Source organism: Paramormyrops kingsleyae, chromosome 9 (assembly GCF_048594095.1).
Source record: "Paramormyrops kingsleyae isolate MSU_618 chromosome 9, PKINGS_0.4, whole genome shotgun sequence".
NCBI classification, from domain to species: Eukaryota; Metazoa; Chordata; class Actinopteri; order Osteoglossiformes; family Mormyridae; genus Paramormyrops; species Paramormyrops kingsleyae.
Window position 1 is genome coordinate 37,021,778 of NC_132805.1, and position 19,126 is coordinate 37,040,903.

The following is a 19,126-nucleotide window of genomic DNA, read 5'->3' on the forward strand; positions in this document are numbered from 1 at the left end:
CACACTCTGTCTTCTGACAGAGCAGTGAAGTGGATTGAGGTCACAGGACTCACTCTACGACTGGATGGGTCTGAATGCACAGGTTCCAGCTGTTGGCCACACCCCTTTGTACTCAGGTATGCAGCGGTATGAGCTCAGGTTCCAGCTGTTGGCCACACTCCTTTGTACTCAGGTATGCAGCGGTATGAGCTCAGGTTCCAGCTGTTGGCCACACCCCTTTGTACTCAGGTATGCAGCGGTATGAGCTCAGGTTCCAGCTGTTGGCCACACCCCTTTGTACTCAGGTTTGCAGCGGTATGAGCTCAGGTTCCAGCTGTTGGCCACACCCCTTTGTACTCAGGTTTGCAGCGGTATGAGCTCAGGTTCCAGCTGTTGGCCACACCCCTTTGTACTCAGGTATGCAGCAGTATGAGCTCAGATACAGGTTAAAACAAGCAGAAATGGCACAGAAGGATGGTGCACAACCTTTGCAGAAGGCGGTGTGGGTGTGGGGTGACGGAAAAACCATGCTGTCCTTTTCCTGAATCATTCACATCGCCACGTCTACGTTCTGGCCCAGAAGATCACATGCCCCTCGTCAGATTTAAAAACCATTTATTATTCATCATTTGTAGCAGAATAACAGCGTGTAGCGACGAAAACCCTGAACAAATGCAGACTGACAGCAATGTTTCCGGCACTCAAAAACAGAAATGCGTGGTGTAATTTAAAAAGTAAAAATTTCCTTTTTAAAAGGCGACGTCGCCATTAAAACTAAATTTGCCGTGAGACATTTCCTGACAGCGGAGGGACTGGGCGTCACTGTGGCTGCGTCTGGGCCCTCAGCAGCAGCACGGCGTTGGGGGTTAGACCACAGCTGAGGAGTGTTTGGTCGTTGTTGTCATGGCGACGCAGCGGGAAGGCACTTATGATGTCATATGATGTGCAGCGTAGCCCTCTGTTAGGGGACAGCAAGAGGAGGATGGAGAGAGTGCAGCTGCACACTCAAAGGCTCACAGCATGCAGTGCCCCCCTCTGTCACTGCCTTCTGGTGCTGACATGTACAATAACCCCCTGTTCACCTACTAACTGGAGGGTTCGGCGTACATATGTAATTCTAAATCTGAAAAATATGTCAACATTAAGAACTATACTGCAAGGCTCACTGGATGTGTTTACAATTTATTATGAGCTCTGAGTTTGTCAGCCATTTGCTTCTGTGTATCTTTACTGCCACCTTGTGGTCCAGTGAAATTACTACATCCTCTACTTCATCTTTTAGCTTGTCTTTTTGCACGTATGTCAGATGCAGAGAACACTCAGAACAGTCTTGCCTCTTGTTGGATATAAAAGCCATGAAATGGGCCTTTGTTTGGGCCATGCCAGTCTGCTCACCTGTGCGTGTCCAAGTAGCAACGCAGCTGGCCAATAGTGTCAGAGCACAGCATCTTGAGGAGAAAGGTATGCTCTCCGTCCTCGGAGCGGACACGCAGGGACGTGACATCGCCGGGGGGGACTGACCTGTGGGGTTTGGCTAAGTTAATGGGGCAGCACATTACATTGGATATTCGCAGGTATGAGTGCAGGTTCAAGTCCTCCTGTGGCACTAATAGTGCCTGTTGCCTTATTCTGGCCCATTCCAATAGAAGCCAGTTAATGCATGAATAATTATTCACACACAGGTAAAGCAGCGTTCTGGTGTGTGGGGAGATCCTACCGGATTTCCGAAGCCTGCAGAGCGGGCGTGTCTATGACGGTCACCTCAGGGCGGACCAACGAGGCCTGTGGGTCATGTGACAATGTTTGAGTATGGAGGACAGGCCCTGCTCCTTCAGCTCAGCTGGATGTTTAGATGAGACCCATCCCAACACAGTGCAACTTAATGGGACTCCATCCATCGAGATCTTAGAGAACAGGTATGATACAGAATTCACAGCAACGTTCTGAGACCTTCATCTCACCTGCAGGCCGGACCGGACAGTGTCCCGGATGTCTATCACTTTGCCCGCCCTCACCACCTTCCTCGGCAGCCTTCTGAGAAACCGCTCTGTCTGCCCGCTTCCGTCTGCTGGTGGACCACCTAGAGACAGGAGCAGAGCTGCGGATCCTTGTTTCTGGCTGTTTTGCTGCTTAGGTCTGTGGTTCATATGAGGTCACACTTCCAAGCTGCAGTTTCCCTGACAGGGCAGCTAGCAGGCTATATAGTTAAAGTATGGGAAAGGGCAGCTAGCGGGCTATATAGTTAAAGTATGGGAAAGGGCAGCTAGCAGGCTATATAGTTAAAGTATGGGAAACTTCACTGCCTAAACCTTACTAAGACAATATACTGTTTTGCTGATATGTACCATGCTAGTCTGCAACTGCGGAGAGACACCCATGTGCACAAATCCTCCGGAGAGGAGGAAGAAGAGCGGACTGCGGACCTGCCATGTGACACAGCGTGTGCAGCTTGGCTCTCTCTGGCTCTTGACCAATGCTGCCACCAGTGGCTGCTGTAGCCCCGCCCACAGAGTACCCCGTCCCCGGGAACCCCGTCCACTTGGGCTTCTCTTTGAAGACCACCTCCCGCCTGTCTGTCACCTACAGACATCACATATGGACTTAGAGATCTGAGTCCTCTTCTTGCTCAGCTAATGGAAATAGCATTAGCAAGACAGACAGGTATTGGGCAGGATCACCTACGCAACACCGGTGTCCAGATGTCTATATAGAGCACTGCATTTCTTACTGCAGGCGTTCCTACTGTTTCGAATCTTTGCTGGACTTTCATTGGAAAGTCCTCTCTGAAAACACACAACTGACAAAACGGACAAAATGTGGCTGAACTTTAAAATCCATTTTACAAGGTATATTTTTCAAGGTTCACCATTGCATTGTGGGTACACTTTCCTTATAAGGAAAAAATGTACACAGAGGCAAACCAACCTGAAAGGTGACTCCATCTGGAAACCTCTCCTGCATCTCAGACGGGAAATACCCATCCATCAGGTCCATGATGATTTGCTGAAATTAAATGCCGGGGGGTGGGGGGGTGTTAGGGGAAAAAACACCGTCTCACGTCAGTGACATCATAGCAACATGTGCTACCCCATAGCAATCACGTGATTTATGTGACCCTTTAATATTTCATTTTAACTTTGGAAGTCCGTCCCTTCTACAAACTGGATATTCCATAGCTCAACTAACAGGTCAGTAGTCAGTCTTAGTCGTCGTGACTGATACAGTGTAAAATTAGAGCAGCAGTCCCAGCAAAGACAACATGCAGAAAGCTTCCAAAATCAGAAGTACCTGTGTGCTGGGTTCCTGGAAGGAACGGAAGGGGCCTTCAAACACCAGAATACCGTTTTTGTAGAGAGTGAGGGGGACCGAGGGTACAAGGGCTTTTCGCGTAAGATGCCCCCCCCCCGTAGTGATCTCCACACGACACTCCCCCTCCCCGGCCAGGATGTTCAGGTCTCGGATGCTCTGGAGGACCAGGTCAAAGTTCACACAGAAGTTCCTGGTCACAGTGGTGCCTGCTAGAGAAGATCACAAACAGCAGGTCTTTATAACAAAGCACCATTAACACTGCCTCACGCTTCTGAAAGCGGGAAGCCGGTGTTTTAAAGCACAAAAACGAAACTCTTGTGTTCACACACACAGCAGAAATCCATCCAGGAATCCATGAAAATGCTACTACTGAGGAAAACGGTCCCCTGATCTAGGTCAGCTTATTAGAAAGGCCAAAGCTCAGTCAAAGGGCTTTTTGCCCGAGGACTGAAACAGCGCACTCCTACCAGGCCGCCAGATGGTGGCAGCACAGAGCCCTGCCTGGCAGTCTCCTCGGTCCTCCTCTCTGCTCTCCAGCTCTCTCTCCTGTCTGCTGCCCACCCAAATCATGCCATAGTCATTCAGGAAGCGCTGTACAGAAAACCACACACCATCAGCACTTAGTGTACCTTGTGTGCAGGTGAGTGATGCTTCAATGTGGCATTAAAAATAACTTTGGTTTTTAAAAAAGATAACCTTTATATAAACTGCTCTGTGGGTTTGGAGTCAGAAGGTGTCTGGTTCAAATCCCTGTTGGGCTCTTGATGGAAACCCTTAACCCCAAAAACTGCTCTGTGGGTTTGGAGTCAGAAGGTGGCTGGTTCAAATCCCTGCTGGGCCCATTACGGAAGCCCTTAACCCCAAAAACTGCTCTGTGGGTTTGGAGTCAGAAGGTGGCTGGTTCGAATCCCTGCTGGGCCCATTACGGAAGCCCTTAACCCCAAAAACTGCTCCTGGAACCGCAGGTAAATGCTGGACCCCACACTTTGACCCCAAGCTTTGCTCTCACCCCTCACTTGTACAAGTGTCAGTATAGTATCATAAAAAACAGCAGTAACTTTCACATGTCTGTAACCTTATTTATCCAATCAGATGTTGGTGTGACTAAAGCATGAGACCCTTGTGGTCCCGTGGACTTTGAACACACGTTTTAGAGGAGCCCCATGATGGGTTCTCCTCCATACCTCATGACCTCGTGGGTTCTAATGTAGCTTCTCAAAAGCCTTGTTTCCCAGCCCAGTCCCCGGGGACCCCCAGACAGACCATGTTTTTGTCAGGAACTGGGAGGGAGCAAAAACGTGGACTGGCTGGGAGGGAGCAAAAACGTGGACCGGCTGGGTGGGAGCAAAAACGTGGACCGGCTGGGTGTCCCCAAGGACCGGGTTGGGAAACACGGCTTTAGAGAAGCTACATTAGAACCTAAAGGTAGCTCACAAGTGCACACGGCCCAGCCATCTGGCTGCTGTTCCCCCGCACTGAGACAAGGCCGTGGACCCAGGCCCCCCCAGGTGAGAATGTTATGCATAAGGGGACCTTCTCCTTTCTCACCTCCATCTCCCACACTTGCTCCTGAAGGCTCAGACACGTTCTCTCCAGGTCCTGCAATCGATTGGGCTCGCTGGCTTCCTCTGTGGCACCACAAACAGGACAAGCTACGTGAGCAGGCTCATTCTGTACCGACGGCTCACTGAGGTGCGGGGGGGGGGGGGGGGGGGGGCTACCTTTTGGGCTTTGCAGGAGTTTCAGCTTCTCCTCCAGGACAGAGATCTTTTTCTCCTGCAAACAGAGTCAGAAGGAGAATGAAAGAGGCAGACAAGTAGTCAGAGTCTTGACATATTGGGGAATATACTGACAAGTACTCCGAGTGTCGACATATTGGGGAATATACTGACAAGTACTCCGAGTGTCGACATATTGGGGAATATACTGACAAGTACTCCGAGTCTCGACATATTGTGGAATATACTGACAAGTACTCCGAGTCTCGACATATTGTGGAATATACTGACAAGTACTCCGAGTCTCGACATATTGGGGAATATACTGACAAGTACTCTGAGTCTCGACATATTGGGGAATATACTGCGCATCCAGGCGTTTTGCTCAGAGATAAAAACATTATTTTTGCATCACAGTAATAGTACAATAATATAAACAATATAAACTTTTTTGACAAAATAAACAGGAAATTGAGGCAAACATTTAGTATGTGCTGTGACTCTTTTTTAAACGACAGTGTGTCCCAAAGCAGGACACCCACTGAGCACGTTATTGAGAGGGTGCATTCTTACTACTGCATTACTGCTGCGTACGTGTCCCGGTCACCTTGTGCTGGATCTCCATGGCCTGGCTGCGAAGCTTGTGCTCCAGCTGGCCCAGTTTCTGCATCATGGTGGACATCAGTGCCAAGTCACCGAGCCCAGAGCCTGGCGGGCAGAGGCGCGTTCAAACTCCCCAACCCCTGAACTTCCGACCAGTCAGGCATGTAGTCTGTAGTAAAATGGCTTTCAGCTCCCTTTGTTACAGAACCGGCCAGCTGACCGTCTGCCAGCCCATCCACACTTTGATTTCTGGTTCTGCTGTTGTACAGTAGTCACCTCAAATTAAAATCTAACATTACCATTGCTGCCGCTCACGTTCTGTGTGGCCCTTGACTGCGACGTGGACAGCCCAGTGACCCTGGGGGCCGGCTGACGGACCCCTGGGGGGGAGACACCACCCGGAGTCACAGCTCCGTGCTCTAATCACACACAGGACCATGTCACTGATGTTCACAGCAGCATTTACTACTAAAACATAGTGTAAACCATGTAAACATTACTGAAAAGTTATGTGAATGAACAGTAAGACTGTGCTTACGTGCGTGGTTGTCTCTCGAAGGCAGTTCTCTGTTCCTAATGCAGAAAAAACTCACTGCGTCACAGCCCCTCCACAGCCAACGGATGATTAGATATATTTTTTTAATTGTCTGAAACAACCCACGTTTCTTACCAGTTGCCCTGGACGTCAGGGAGAGGAACTCTCCTGCTTTTAGCCAGCAGATGCAGCGGAGAGCTCATGGTCCTGACTCTCACATATGGCAAACGTAACAACGAGCACATTTAAACACGTGACTGTGGGTAAACAAAAGCGTCACCCCAGCAACCCGAACGTGCCGGAGGGGGCAGAGCTGACCGCTTGCCGGACCGCACGCTGTGTGTGATGGCATTTACAGGGCATGCACCTTGCGATACATCCGTGATCGGCACCACGTCGCCCTAAACCCGTTGTTACGGACAGTGGTGTGTACCTCCCTTTGCCATTGGTGGCCAACCTGGCCGTTTCTGTTTAATTCGGCGAAAGCTGATTTTCCAATGGGAAGGTGATGCTTCAGACCTTTCAGCAGAATTAAATGTTATAATAGACGCAGCTCATCGCTCTGTCCTGCAGCAATGAGGCGAAACACAGATATATGTATGATCAGCGTGTTACGACAGGTGTGAAAGTGCAGAACTTCATCAGAACGCTGTGAAAGTACACTTAAGGGCATCGTATTTACCTTTCGTTACCCGTCCGGAGCTGAAGCGTTTTCGGTCAAAACGAAACCGTTTTTCTGCATTCGCTCTCATCCTAAACACAAACACTTATTTAATCGTTGATACAAGTAATTTATGAGGTACTGTGATAAAAGCAAGGGAAAACAATGATTGCAGTTCAGAAAGACATTTACAATATCTCATCAGATTAACATACATTACGTTTTCCATCACGTTTTAATTCACTTGCATAATACTTTATATGCTTTATTGTTATTTGTTATTTATTTTTATCATTAAGAGAATCTCTTTGTTTAGGACTACAGATCTCATTCACAGCACAAACGATCTGATTGAAGTCACTGAAGAATTTAGAATGAATTTTGTGTAATGCAAAGCACATGACTGACAGCTCCTTGTGATCCTGCTCTGTCAATGACGAGACACAAAATAATCACGTAAATAATGTTTCAAAACACCTGCTTACATACTTTGCTCTGAACTTCACCAAAATTATTCTGACCCTTCCGCATATGCAACATTGCAAGAAAGATAGGAAAAGTTGTGCCACCCCCCCAGTTGTACACCTCCCAGCCCGGGGCCACTCAGCTTGACTCAGTGAATAACTATGTCCCAGTCTGATCCTACTCCCTCGGGTTTTTATTTTTTATTTTTAAATGCCAGGGCGTAGACTTTCTCTTTCTCTTCCATCTCGGAGAACACTTATGGTACGGCCTTGGGGGGGAAAAGGGTGTAGGAGAGTTTGGTATTTACAAGGGACACAATTTAAATGGAAAGCTCTCTGGCCTGGGCAGAATCAAATATTTGAGAAAACAGGGTCAGATAGATAAGCTCCCCCCCACCACCACTGAACTGGACAGTTACACAAAATGGATGGATGGATGGATCAGACGGGCCCTAGAGCTTGGCTGCAGTCCGCATCTGGACCTTGCGGTCAAATCCCCAGCTGGCCAGCAGAATCCACTAAGGCAGCTCCCCGTTCCATCCTGACGTTTTACTGGCGGCTGTGCATCTCGGCTTTCTGTCACTGAAATTTGGACCAGAGAGCAATTGGGAGTTTTGGAACAAGATCCTTAAGGTCCGACAATGAAAGTTCAGACAATAGGATCAGAACCAGCGACCTTCCCATCGGAGGTAGTGTGTCGCGACAGACCGAACCAAAGACCACCTCCAGTCTATGGTGCTTCCTTCCGTGACGAGGGCAGCGGTGGGTGGTGTGGCACACAGCATCACAGCATTTCTCAGCTCAGGTTTTCACTGGATCTCCCTAATTCAGGGGTGGTCAATCTTACCCGCAGAGGGCCAGTGTGTATGCGGGTTTTCACTGGATCTCCCCAATTCAGGGGTGGTCAATCTTACCCGCAGAGGGCCAGTGTGTATGCGGGTTTTCGCTGCAACTCCCTAATTAGGTCACGAATCAGAGGACTGATTGGCTGAAGAGTCCTCACACCTGGGTTTGAACAGCTGACCTACAGGTTATCCCAAAAGCCTGCATACACACCAGACCTTTGTGGATAAGATTGGCCACCCCTGCTTTAAGCTGAGTAAAAACCCCTAAAGCAGGAGCCTGTTGATGTCCCTTCTGTTCCCTTAAAATCCATTTATCTTACCTGGATGAGAATATTTAACACATTGAGGCTTTGACACACCAGGACTGAAAGTGAGAATTCTGCAAATCAAAGTCCTTTGTGAAATGGACTTCCCTTTTTGAAGGTTGTACAGCACAAAGCAAAATTATTTAATTTTTTTATTTTGAAGTTTAAATCCACTCATTTGAAGAAAAAAAGTTTCCAACAGTTATACAGACCGGTACTGTGACCTCCCCCAGTCCGGCCAGAACCACTAGCTCAGATGCGACTCCTGGGAACTCCACCGTAACCATTTAAAATTTCCTCATGGTCCCCGTTTAACACGTGGCTCACCACTTAAACATCCCCTGCTGTGGAAGGAGATCATTCTGCCCAGGCTTTTCAAGGACAGAGACTGGGCCAAGCGTCGATTGGCCCTCCCAGTACATTGCTGGAGTAGGGAAAGCAGAAGCATCATCATCATCATCATCATCATCAGCAGCAGCAGCATTACATCCACATTGGAGAGTAAAGGCTACCTGAGTCAGCCAGACCTCTGGCCTTCCTGGGAGCACAGTCAAAGTCACAGCAGGTGCACACATTGCTGTCCCAGTCAACAGCCATCCACCTACAGGGACAGGCAGTGGGTGTCACTCGCAGCACGAGTCAGCGAGAGTGACCCTCAGACCTACCAAAACACACCTGTTGGCTGGGGCAGAGAAGAAACAGGCCTTGTATTGGGAGTCACTGGGAGCGGAAGTTGCAGCTGCCTTCAAGAAGCAGGTAAGGTAAACCTGGAAGGATTCGCACATCAGCCGGCGTTCCAGAACAGGATGAGGCGCGGACCGACCCACACATGAGCCAGCGTTCCAGAACAGGATGAGGCGCGTACCGACCCGCACATCAACCGGCGTTCCAGAACAGGATGAGGCGCGGACCGACCCGCACATCAGCCGGCGTTCCAGAACAGGATGAGGCGCGTACCGACCCGCACATCAACCGGCGTTCCAGAACAGGATGGGGCGCGGACCGACCCGCACATCAGCCGGCGTTCCAGAACAGGATGGGGCGCGGACCGACCCGCACATCAGCCGGCGTTCCAGAACAGGATGGGGCGCGGACCGACCCGCACATCAGCCGGCGTTCCAGAACAGGATGGGGCGCGGACCGACCCGCACATCAGCCGGCGTTCCAGAACAGGATGGGGCGCGGACCGACCCGCACATCAGCCGGCGTTCCAGAACAGGATGGGGCGCGGACCGACCCGCACATCAGCCGGCGTTCCAGAACAGGATGGGGCGCGGACCGACCCGCACATCAGCCGGCGTTCCAGAACAGGATGGGGCGCGTACGGACCCGCACATCAGCCGGCGTTCCAGAACAGGATGAGGCGCGGACCGACCCGCACATCAGCCGGTGTTCCAGAACAGGATGAGGCGCGGACCAACCAACAGGCCGGTTTTTACTCACTGAGCTGTGGGGGGCCTGAGAGAACCTGAAAGCATCCAGCTGCATGTGCAGCTTATCGTCTTGGGTTCTGGGCAGGAACCTGGAGCGCGAGGCTGTCATCTTGGCGTCAGTCAGACAGCTGAAGGGGAAGCAGCAGCATGTTACAGCTGGAGCCCAGAGGGCCGCCGCCACCAGCCGACCCCCCCGGCCGGCAGCCGCCACCAGCCCACCCCCCCGGCCGGCAGCCGCCACCAGCCCACCCCCCCGGCCGGCAGCCGCCACCAGCCCACCCCCCCGGCCGGCAGCTACCACCAGCCCACCCCCCCGGGGGGCCACCACACTCACCCATGGTTCTGGATGAAGGTATATCTGGGAGCGGTGTTAACATCTGGAGCTGAGGTCGCCACGCAGCTGTCCACAAAGACGCGGAGAGGTACGTGGTTGGCTGAGGAGACCGAGACTTCGATGTTCATGACATCTCCCAGCACATAGACTTTGGAAGACTTCTCCGACAGCCAGTCATCTAGAAAAGAATACAATGAAATACAAGGCCACAAGGCTTTCTACAAACGTCTCACCTACCATTCATGAACCTCAGGGAAAAGACAAAGAGCTGCTCCGCAGACAGCGACGTGTAGAAGGGGATCCAGGTCGGCTTTAGGGCGCCGCTGCTCACCTTGTGTTTCCTAGAATTACCCACATTAGGATAGTCATCTCCCAGATTTTGCATGCGACAGGCACTGATCTCAGATATTTAAATATATCGGACATGACATTTCCTCACCTCAAGTAGGTGCACTCAATCCTGACTGTCGCACTGTTCATCCTCACAATAGGAGCAGAGAGCATTTCTTGTGGTTCGTACTTCAGGGTGAAGGTGTACACAAGGAAGTCCTTGGTCATCTGTAGTTGGATGGGCATTTTACTATGATTAATACCCACATAAATAGTGGAACACCACATTAACAATAACTTGACAAAATAAATTTATAGCCTACATTATAATTTCATATCACAACATTAACCAATCGATCATCCTAAAAAGGGCATCAGCACATCTTTGGGATACTTTTGGGTGACTTCTGGCGTCTGTGACAGAATAGCTGGTAAAAACACCCCTGAAAATGTAAACTTAGCTAATGAACATGTGTTTTGTTTTGCGGAGTTACTACATAATCGGTTGTTACAGCTAGTAAATGCTAAGCTAACCCCGTAGCGCCAGGCTCCCTACCGTCAGGGTGCTGCCACAGCCGTGCAGCTCCGACTCGAACAGCAGCAGCTGAGCAGAAGCATCCTGCCCCTTCGGAGCGCAGCCTCCCAAGTGCACCTCAGTGGGCTGGATCAGCTGGCCAAAGCCCAGCGAGTCCCTCCGCACCGCCACCAGGACGGATCTCTCCTGGCACTCTGCCAGGACAGGCTGCACTTCAGCTTCAGGTCTCTGCAGATGTTTTTCAGCAGTAGGGTTGCTTTGTAGCCTCAGGACCTTCTGGTCAGATTTGGGCTGTTCAGCCCGAGTCCACATGCTGGGCTGCAGCTGTCTATGAGAAACCGGATCCCAGGGCTGCGGTTTCACCACCTGATCTTGCAGCCCCAGGTACTGTGGCTGTGGGACCTTGTGCCATCGTGGTACAAAGGACTGTGCTATAAGTTCCTGGGAAAACCCAGGCTGCTGCTCCATGAAAGGAAGCTGTTGTACCTGAACATGCTGCCATTGGGACACAGGCGCCTCCTCTGCTCCGGGCATCACTACAAATGGCCCCGCAGCTGCCGACGTGACCACAGATACTGCAGGTCCCTCCACAGGCCCCGGCGTCACCACAGGCCCCGGCGTCTCCACAGGCCCCGGCGTCTCCACAGGCCCCGGCGTCTCCACAGGCCCCGGCGTCACCACAGGTACTCGCATCACCGCAGGTACTCGCATCGCCGCAGGTCCCGGCGTCACCGCAGGTACTCGCATCGCCGCAGGCCCCTCCGTCACCGCAGGTACTCGCATCGCCGCAGGTCCCTCCGCAGGTCCCGGCGTCACCGCAGGTACTCGCGTCACCGCAGGCCCCTCCGCAGGTCCCGGCGTCACTGCAGGTACTCGCATCACCGCAGGCCCCTCCGCAGGTCCCGGTGTAACAAATAGGACCTCCTCAGTTCCTGGCAAAACTACAGGTGGCCCTGCAGGTCCCAGCATGACCAAAAGCACCTCCTCAGTTCCCGGCGTGACCACAGGTGTCTCCACAGGTCCTGGTGTGAATGATGTCACCCCTTGAGGCAGCTCCTGAGACTCTTGCATCACTAGAGGTGCATCTATAGTCTGTTTACTAGGTCCTAAGATGTCCAGGCGTCCCTCGTTATGTGATTTTGACACCTCCTGTAGCTCTTGTAGAGGCAGCACAGGGTGTAGTTCATGAGGTGACTGCAGAGCTTGAACCCACAAGATTTGGGGCTGTCGTGTATCAGACCACAGCCTCTTCCAAAGTGAACGTGTTTGTGGCTGCCTTTCTCTAGGAAACTGTCCATTACACAAAGAACTAAGAACCATGAGTCCCCAAATACCTACAAAAAGCATTTTATTTCAAATTAACCACAAAATCCACTTTACCTGCTAGCTAGTCTACTGCCAGTTTTATACAGAGATAAGCCGGCCAGCCTTCAGCTTCATCCTAATTACACCAAATGCTTGCCAGACCTGCCTGGTTATCAAGAGCTCCTGCTTCATGGGAAGTTAATTAAATGGTTAAGCTGGTTGGTAGCCGGGACTAAGAAGGTTTGATCAGTGCTCTTTTCTTCTGGGTTGACTGTTGTAGTGAAGAATTTTATGGTGATTTAAGTAATAATAACACATTTTTGTGTGTTTGTTGCTATGATGGAGGGTCAGATAAATATTATATAAGGAAAAGGCAATTTGTGTTTGTATGGATAACTAAATGATTGCAAACTGATTTTTAGTACATCTGTAGTGATTTTACAGTACAAAATTATGTACTGAATGGTACATGTGGAAAATGTTTACCATTACAGCTCCAAATTATTAGTGAAATGCATTGTGGACACAGTTTATGAAGGCAAACAAATATATAAATAAACAGGAGCCTCCTCTATCCCAGACTGTGGATGTACAAAACCCACAGGCAATGGGGACTGATGCTTGGAAAAAGCCAGCCAATCATTTAACATGTTTGACAAAGGTCAGCCAATTGCATTGCGTGTTTTAGAATGATCAGCCATTCAAATTACAAATATAAAAGGAGTTGGCCCATTGTGTTATAATTAATTCAATACGAAAGTCTGAAGCCTTTTCACCTGTTAAATATTAAAGTCTCTGCTGTCCTGAATGAAGCTGAACTCTCATGTTCCACAGTATGTATGTATGGACACATTTGACAGGCTTTCTGTCATTTTGTCATTTTTCATCAGGTTTTATTTAAAAAAAGTTAAGTAGCCCACTGTCCCTCCTCCCCCATTTCCCAATTCATTTGCCCATCAGTTATTTCAAATGTAATGACACACAATGAAAAGGAATTGAAGTATAAGGAAGAGTCATATCAAAAAATATAAGCTTTTATTGTAAGTGCATAGGTGCTGGAAATATATACTCGACTGCACTGTAGGGGAGGGAGAGCAGTGGATTTAGCGATATACTACAATATAATAAGGGCAATCAAGAATTAAACATAAATATGGTACAAAACTGTACAAGGGCTATTTACAGTATTTACATAAGACAATATTCCTCCAATTAAAATATAAATACGATAAGCAATGAACAGTATATTGTCAAATGAGCCACATTTAAAATATGTGCGTGGTCTTCACATGGGCGTGGTCGTCACATGTGCGTGGTCGTCACATGGGTGTGGTCCTAACATGGGCGTGGTCCTCACATGGGCGTGGTCGTCACATGGGCATGGTCATCACATGGGCGTGGTCTTCACATGGGTGTGGTCCTCACATGGGCGTGGTTGTCACATGGGTGTGGTCCTCACATGGGCGTGGTCGTCACATGGGCATGGTCCTCACATGGGCGTGGTCGTCACATGGGCGTGGTCGTCACATGGGCATGGTCCTCACATGGGCGTGGTCGTCACATGGGCGTGGTCGTCACATGGGTGTGGTCCTCACATGGGCGTGGTCGTCACATGGGCGTGGTCCTCACATGGGCGTGGTCCTCACATGCCGCTCTCATAGTCCCCACTCATCTGGCGGAGGTGGGTGGTGAGGAAGATGTCATTGTCCTGGGGGCAGTCGCGGTGACAGGAGCAGGACTTTATGAACATCATCTTGCGGCGGAAGCCGTCGCCCTCGGGGCAGTGGAACTCTACCTCGCCGGTGACCGTGTCCTTGGGTGTGCAGCAGCGGCCGTCCGTGCACGTCCCGCAGAACCGGGGCTTGTAGGCCCGCACGCTGGTACAGCCCGACAGCTGGAAGCGCACGGCCTGCTGGGATTTTGAGCTCCGCTGGCACCGCTTCCCCCTCTGCAGACCGAGACAAACGGCGGTCATGTCTGCGCTGAGAGTTTGCAAAACACATGGAGCCTGACACAGAGAAAGGCTCCCTTTTGAAATCCTTCTTTCTTCCGCAGCAGTTGTGGCCTCTAATCACCCTGTGCTATGTGGTTATTAGAGCATTATGTGGTGTTTAGGTTAATTTGACCCTGAAATCCTGAGTTATTCTGAAGTGACCTACAGTGCTTAACATGGTGCCTTAAGCACCACAGCTGCAAAAACATTCGGCTCACTATGAGAACAGTAATCGGCTTTTTGGAAACCTTAATATGTGTAGCAGCTTGATCATGTGACTAGTGCCCAGCCAATGGGCAGTGGTGTTGGCATCACCGACGACACACCTTGGCAGCGCCCCCCTGTTCAGCCTGGCACCTTCGGATCATGCAGACCCGGCTCTGCTTCTCCAGCTGGCAGCCCTCGTTGTCGTTGGTGACGCGGGTGGAGACCCCCGTGCCGCAGGTGGTGGAGCACGCGCTCCACTCGGTGGTCTGGGTGATGCAGTTGGCTTGCGGGCCTTCAGCTTCCAGGCCATAGTCTGGGGCGTCTCTGTAATCTGGGTGAAACAGAGGAGAGCATCTGGCAAGGTCTGGGTCTCCTTCCCAAGAAGCCTGACCTTTCAGCTGGGCACAATATGTCTCTTATCCCAAGCAAGTAAACAGGTCTGAGGTCAGTGCAAACTAGGGGAAAGGAATTTGAACTGAGTCTCCCAGAATATGCAATGCCTCTGAAACGTTTGGGAAGGTTTAATTTAATTGGCTAAGTTGGTAGGTGGGCGGGGTTAACTTCTTCGGCTTCCCAGTAGTGATTGTGGTGACGGTGACATCATTCCTGGGCTCCGGTTACTTTGGCTACACCTCAGCACAGCCTGGAACAGCAGCCAGGGTGCTGTGCTCCTGCGTCACCATCCCGACAGCGTTCCGCGGCATTTGGCCACACTCAGGGAGCACGTAACTATATCCTGTTTGAAGGAGGTGAGGCATCGCCAAGCCAAAGACGTACCGGGCAGGCTGGACTGCAGGCGGCCGTCGCTGGGGACCGGGTCGCACACCCACTCCTCACAGCACTGTCCGGGTATGAGCACGCGCCGGGGGTATGGGCAGGCGGGTGAAGGCAGGCGCACGTTGACCCCGCAGGTTGGCACGCAGCCGATCTCGCCATTCATGCAGACGCACTGGTGCCGGCAACTGGGCTGGAAGCTCTCGCCACTGCGGTACAGGACCCCGCCCAGGGTGCACGTCTCGCCTTCACGGGCTGCGGCATCGGGCGGAGGCAGTGGGACAGTTAGACTCTCCCTCGGGGCTCTTCCAGAGATACATTCATCATTTATTGTGACAAATCCGCATCAAGGACACTGGATACACTGTCAGAAAAAAGAGCACCAATTTGTACCTTTGCTTGTCACTGGGCTGTGCACCAGCTTTTAAGGTACAGAAATGGACTCTGAGGAACATTCCCAATGTACAAACAACATTAATGTGCCCCAACGGGTACAAAAATGTTCAGAGAAATGGCTCAGAGTCCACTTCAGTTAAAAGGTACATTTACTATTGATGGTACAGCCCCAGTGACAAGCAAAGGTACAAATTGGTACTGTTTATTTCTAACAGTGTAGGAATCTACATCCAGAGATCCTGCACCTCGGAATATTCTAGCACAAACCGAGGTGGGATACCTGGGAAAAGCCCAGTGTTATTCAGATGCTCTTGCTCACCCATGCAGACCCCTGTGTCGCTGTTGCCCATGGCAGCGGAGTGACAGTACAGCAGCCTGTGATGGTCACAGGGCTCCAGCAGGGAACAGGGCTCCCCCACCTGTCTGGCACACACCTTACAGCAACCACAGCCATCCAGGAGCAGGCTGGTGCCTATGGGGCAGGTTGGGGTCTCCGAGGGACACTCACAGGGCTGGGAACAGTCTTGGCTTGCTGCCTGCAACCAGAAGAGAAATGCAACTCTATTAATACAAGCGTGTTGCAGTTCCTCTTGTGTCCACCGCGCGGCCCCATTCAGCGTCCATTCCAATCGGAAATTCACGACATGCTTCACATTTTACCAGGACTTCATGCAGGCTGCGGGCTATAAAATACCATTCACAAAAGGCTGCCATATTCTGAAATGTCGCACAGCAAGAATAACGGTACACCGCAAAGTAATATCGTACAATCACTCTTCGTATTTTCAGACTATTATTAAAATAGCATGCATTACAATGTGAAATTAATCAGTCTAAAAAATACAGGGAAAAAATCGTATTCGGTTATAATTGGTTCAGACCACCTCTATCACCAAAATCTCACGCATACAATCACACACTATGTACAATTTTAAGATGTCAAATGACGTGCAATTTGTACTTGATAAAAAAGGATATGGCTTATTATTTATTTTTAAAGGTTGGTTTATAAGATTAGGAAGCCAGTTTGTTTACGTGTGACGCAAACCGGGGCAGTCCAGCACTGACAGCGAATATAAACGCCGTAAAAAAAGTTTCATAAAAGTACATCAGTTATTTCCGCGAGTGCTGCAGTAAATATTTCAACAGCAAATGTAATTAATTTAAATCAGATCACATCTAGGCGTACGTACTCCTCACAGATCATTTCAGCGTTACGAGGTGCAGTGACAGTGTCGTGTATTTACAGCGGGATGTATATAGCGCCTTTCTTTCTCTTCAGCTGCAGTGCTGTGCGCAGTATCATCGGTATGCAAAATCCCACGTGGGGAATCACCTAAAGAATTCATTTACCGACGTACATTATATATTACATCGAGTTGCGAGACGCCTTTGTAAAACGAGTTTAACTATCTTAAGAGATAGTTAGTAACAGACATGAAGTAAACGAGCCCCCTTTCCGAAGCTCACCGCAGGCACAAGCAGGAGAAGGGAGACGGCGGCAGTCAGGGTCCCGAACATGGTTCTCGGGTTCCGTTTCTGTCCTCCGCGGCGTCACACTCCCCTTTCGCTCCGTGTAGCTTGTTTTGCTCACAGGGTGAACAGCCCCACTTTAAATAAGATGGGAGGGGGTGTTGGCCCGGAAAGGAGCGACATGCCGCACGACCCGAGAGGGCTGCCTGGATTCATATTCCAGATGGATTTTTTAAAAAATTCCCTTTAAAATCTCCAGGTGTTTCATATTCTTCTTTTAGAAACAGAAACAGCTGCTGTTTTCCTATTGTTTTTGGAACCGTTTGCTCCAAGAGTCCAGACTTGGAAAACGAACGAAGGTGAGTTTTGGTTTTACTGGACCAGCAGCAGAGTCACATCCAAGCCAGCGTTCGGGTCTTTGATGTGAGCAAAGGAATCAAAAGATGACTGAAGAAAAATGCCACTAACTTACATTATTTTGGTTTGCGTACCATTATGCTGATCACACACATTTTAGTCATCAACCTAAGAAGCAGGTTTGTCCCATTAAGTAATTAAATTATAGTTTTTTTTATGTTACATCAGACCATATTTTCCTCCATGTTTTTTCAGTAATAGATACATAACAACGATGTACTTATGGAAAATGGATGGAGAGATTTTACTGCTGTGAAGGTTTTTTTTGTTAAGATTTTCTTTTAAAATCTTACAGTGTTTTTTCACCTTGAAAATTAAACAGGAGTGTATTACTTCTTTAAGCACTGCCTAACGGCAGCTGCCTATTATAGCTTCACTTAGTACTTGTAAGGGACACACAAGCTTTGGAAAACTGGAAAAGTGCAGCTTGAACTTCAGCAGATGGTCTGAATGAAGCAGTCCGAGGCAGACCTACCGCACCCCACAGGACAGCTGAACAGGACCTAGAGCAAACGTCTTGAGCAGATGAATGCTCACTACTTGAGAAATCACCATGGAAAAATGCAAGGCTGTGTTTTTCCTCTCCTGTCTGTTCCCTGGATTGCTTTGGAACTCTTCTTACAGTATTACACTATGCTGCATGCTCTGAGATTGCAATCTGAGGTCCTGGAATGCAACGGCATTAGGAATTATTCCAAGCTCCTTAGATAAAAGTACCATCTTGCTAGAGCTACTGAGCAAAGCAGGACCATCTACTGTATATGTGCGTGAGCTGAGAGCAGAGTCACAACCAAGGCTCGGGCAAATTCCCCGGCAACCATGCAGGACCTGCCTCTAACATGCCGTGCTGTAGAACCTTCCTCTAACACGCCGTGCTGTAGAACCTTCCTCTAACACGCCGTGCTGTAGAACCTTCCTCTAACACGCCGTGCTGTAGAACCTTCCTCTAACATGCAGTGCTGTAGAACCTTCCTCTAACAAGCCGTGCTGTAGAACCTTCCTCTAACACGCTGTGCTGTAGAACCTTCCTCTAACATGCTGTGCTGTAGGACCTTCCTCTAACACGCTGTGCTGTAGAACCTTCCTCTAACATGCGGTGCTGTAGAACCTTCCTCTAACATGCGGTGCTGTAGAACCTTCCTCTAACATGCTGTGCTGTAGAACCTTCCTCTAACATGCTGTGCTGTAGGACCTTCCTCTAACACGCTGTGCTGTAGAACCTTCCTCTAACACGCCGTGCTGTAGAACCTTCCTCTAACACGCCGTGCTGTAGAACCTTCCTCTAACACGCCGTGCTGTAGGATGTGTGAAGACGGCTTACAGGCTAATCAGCGGAGCCAAACCTCTTTGGCCACTGACTTGCTTTCTGGGAGAGGATGTCATGCTAGAAGTGGCTGTGTGAAATCGGAGGAATTTCACTCACCGGGTAAAATGACTTAAGCACTGGATGCTGGCAGCAGATGAGATGTCGGGTTTGACCGTTTGGGACAGAGAGGAGACACGAGCCACA

The 19,126-nt window shown here is 49.9% G+C and overlaps 3 protein-coding genes across 6 annotated transcripts; all 3 read right to left on the bottom strand.

Moving 5' to 3' along the window:
* Positions 1-577: 577 nt before the first annotated feature.
* Positions 578-6,932, bottom strand: ubxn11 (UBX domain protein 11). 4 transcript variants are annotated; one of them, XM_072716954.1, is made up of 14 exons: positions 6,280-6,932; positions 6,148-6,182; positions 5,909-6,028; positions 5,614-5,714; positions 5,010-5,064; positions 4,837-4,916; positions 3,756-3,879; positions 3,268-3,494; positions 2,905-2,982; positions 2,403-2,559; positions 1,941-2,059; positions 1,697-1,761; positions 1,375-1,500; positions 578-937 (listed from the first exon to the last, which is right to left on the bottom strand). In XM_072716954.1, the coding sequence occupies exons 1-14, from the start codon at positions 6,387-6,389 to the stop codon at positions 799-801; spliced, it is 1,536 nt and encodes a 511-aa protein (XP_072573055.1). In that variant the 5' UTR covers positions 6,390-6,932; the 3' UTR covers positions 578-798. The 4 variants fall into 4 exon arrangements, with proteins under 4 accessions (XP_072573055.1, XP_072573054.1, XP_023681564.2 ...); XM_072716953.1 differs by having other exon boundaries at positions 3,268-3,497; positions 6,280-6,930; XM_023825796.2 differs by having other exon boundaries at positions 3,268-3,497; positions 5,909-5,989; positions 6,280-6,693.
* A 1,625-nt stretch (positions 6,933-8,557) lies between these two features.
* Positions 8,558-12,122, bottom strand: LOC111851155 (zona pellucida sperm-binding protein 3-like). The gene is made up of 8 exons (XM_023825795.2): positions 11,073-12,122; positions 10,626-10,744; positions 10,424-10,527; positions 10,187-10,364; positions 9,863-9,980; positions 9,095-9,186; positions 8,932-9,020; positions 8,558-8,843 (listed from the first exon to the last, which is right to left on the bottom strand). Exons 1-8 carry the CDS (start codon positions 12,120-12,122, stop codon positions 8,743-8,745), a joined length of 1,851 nt encoding a protein of 616 aa, XP_023681563.2. The 3' UTR covers positions 8,558-8,742.
* Positions 12,123-13,369: 1,247 nt separating this feature from the next.
* Positions 13,370-17,352, bottom strand: ccn2b (cellular communication network factor 2b). Its single transcript, XM_023825673.2, has 5 exons — positions 17,197-17,352; positions 16,046-16,262; positions 15,334-15,585; positions 14,676-14,887; positions 13,370-14,304 (listed from the first exon to the last, which is right to left on the bottom strand). The coding sequence occupies exons 1-5, from the start codon at positions 17,245-17,247 to the stop codon at positions 13,999-14,001; spliced, it is 1,038 nt and encodes a 345-aa protein (XP_023681441.2). The 5' UTR covers positions 17,248-17,352; the 3' UTR covers positions 13,370-13,998.
* Between the last annotated feature and the right edge of the window lie 1,774 nt (positions 17,353-19,126).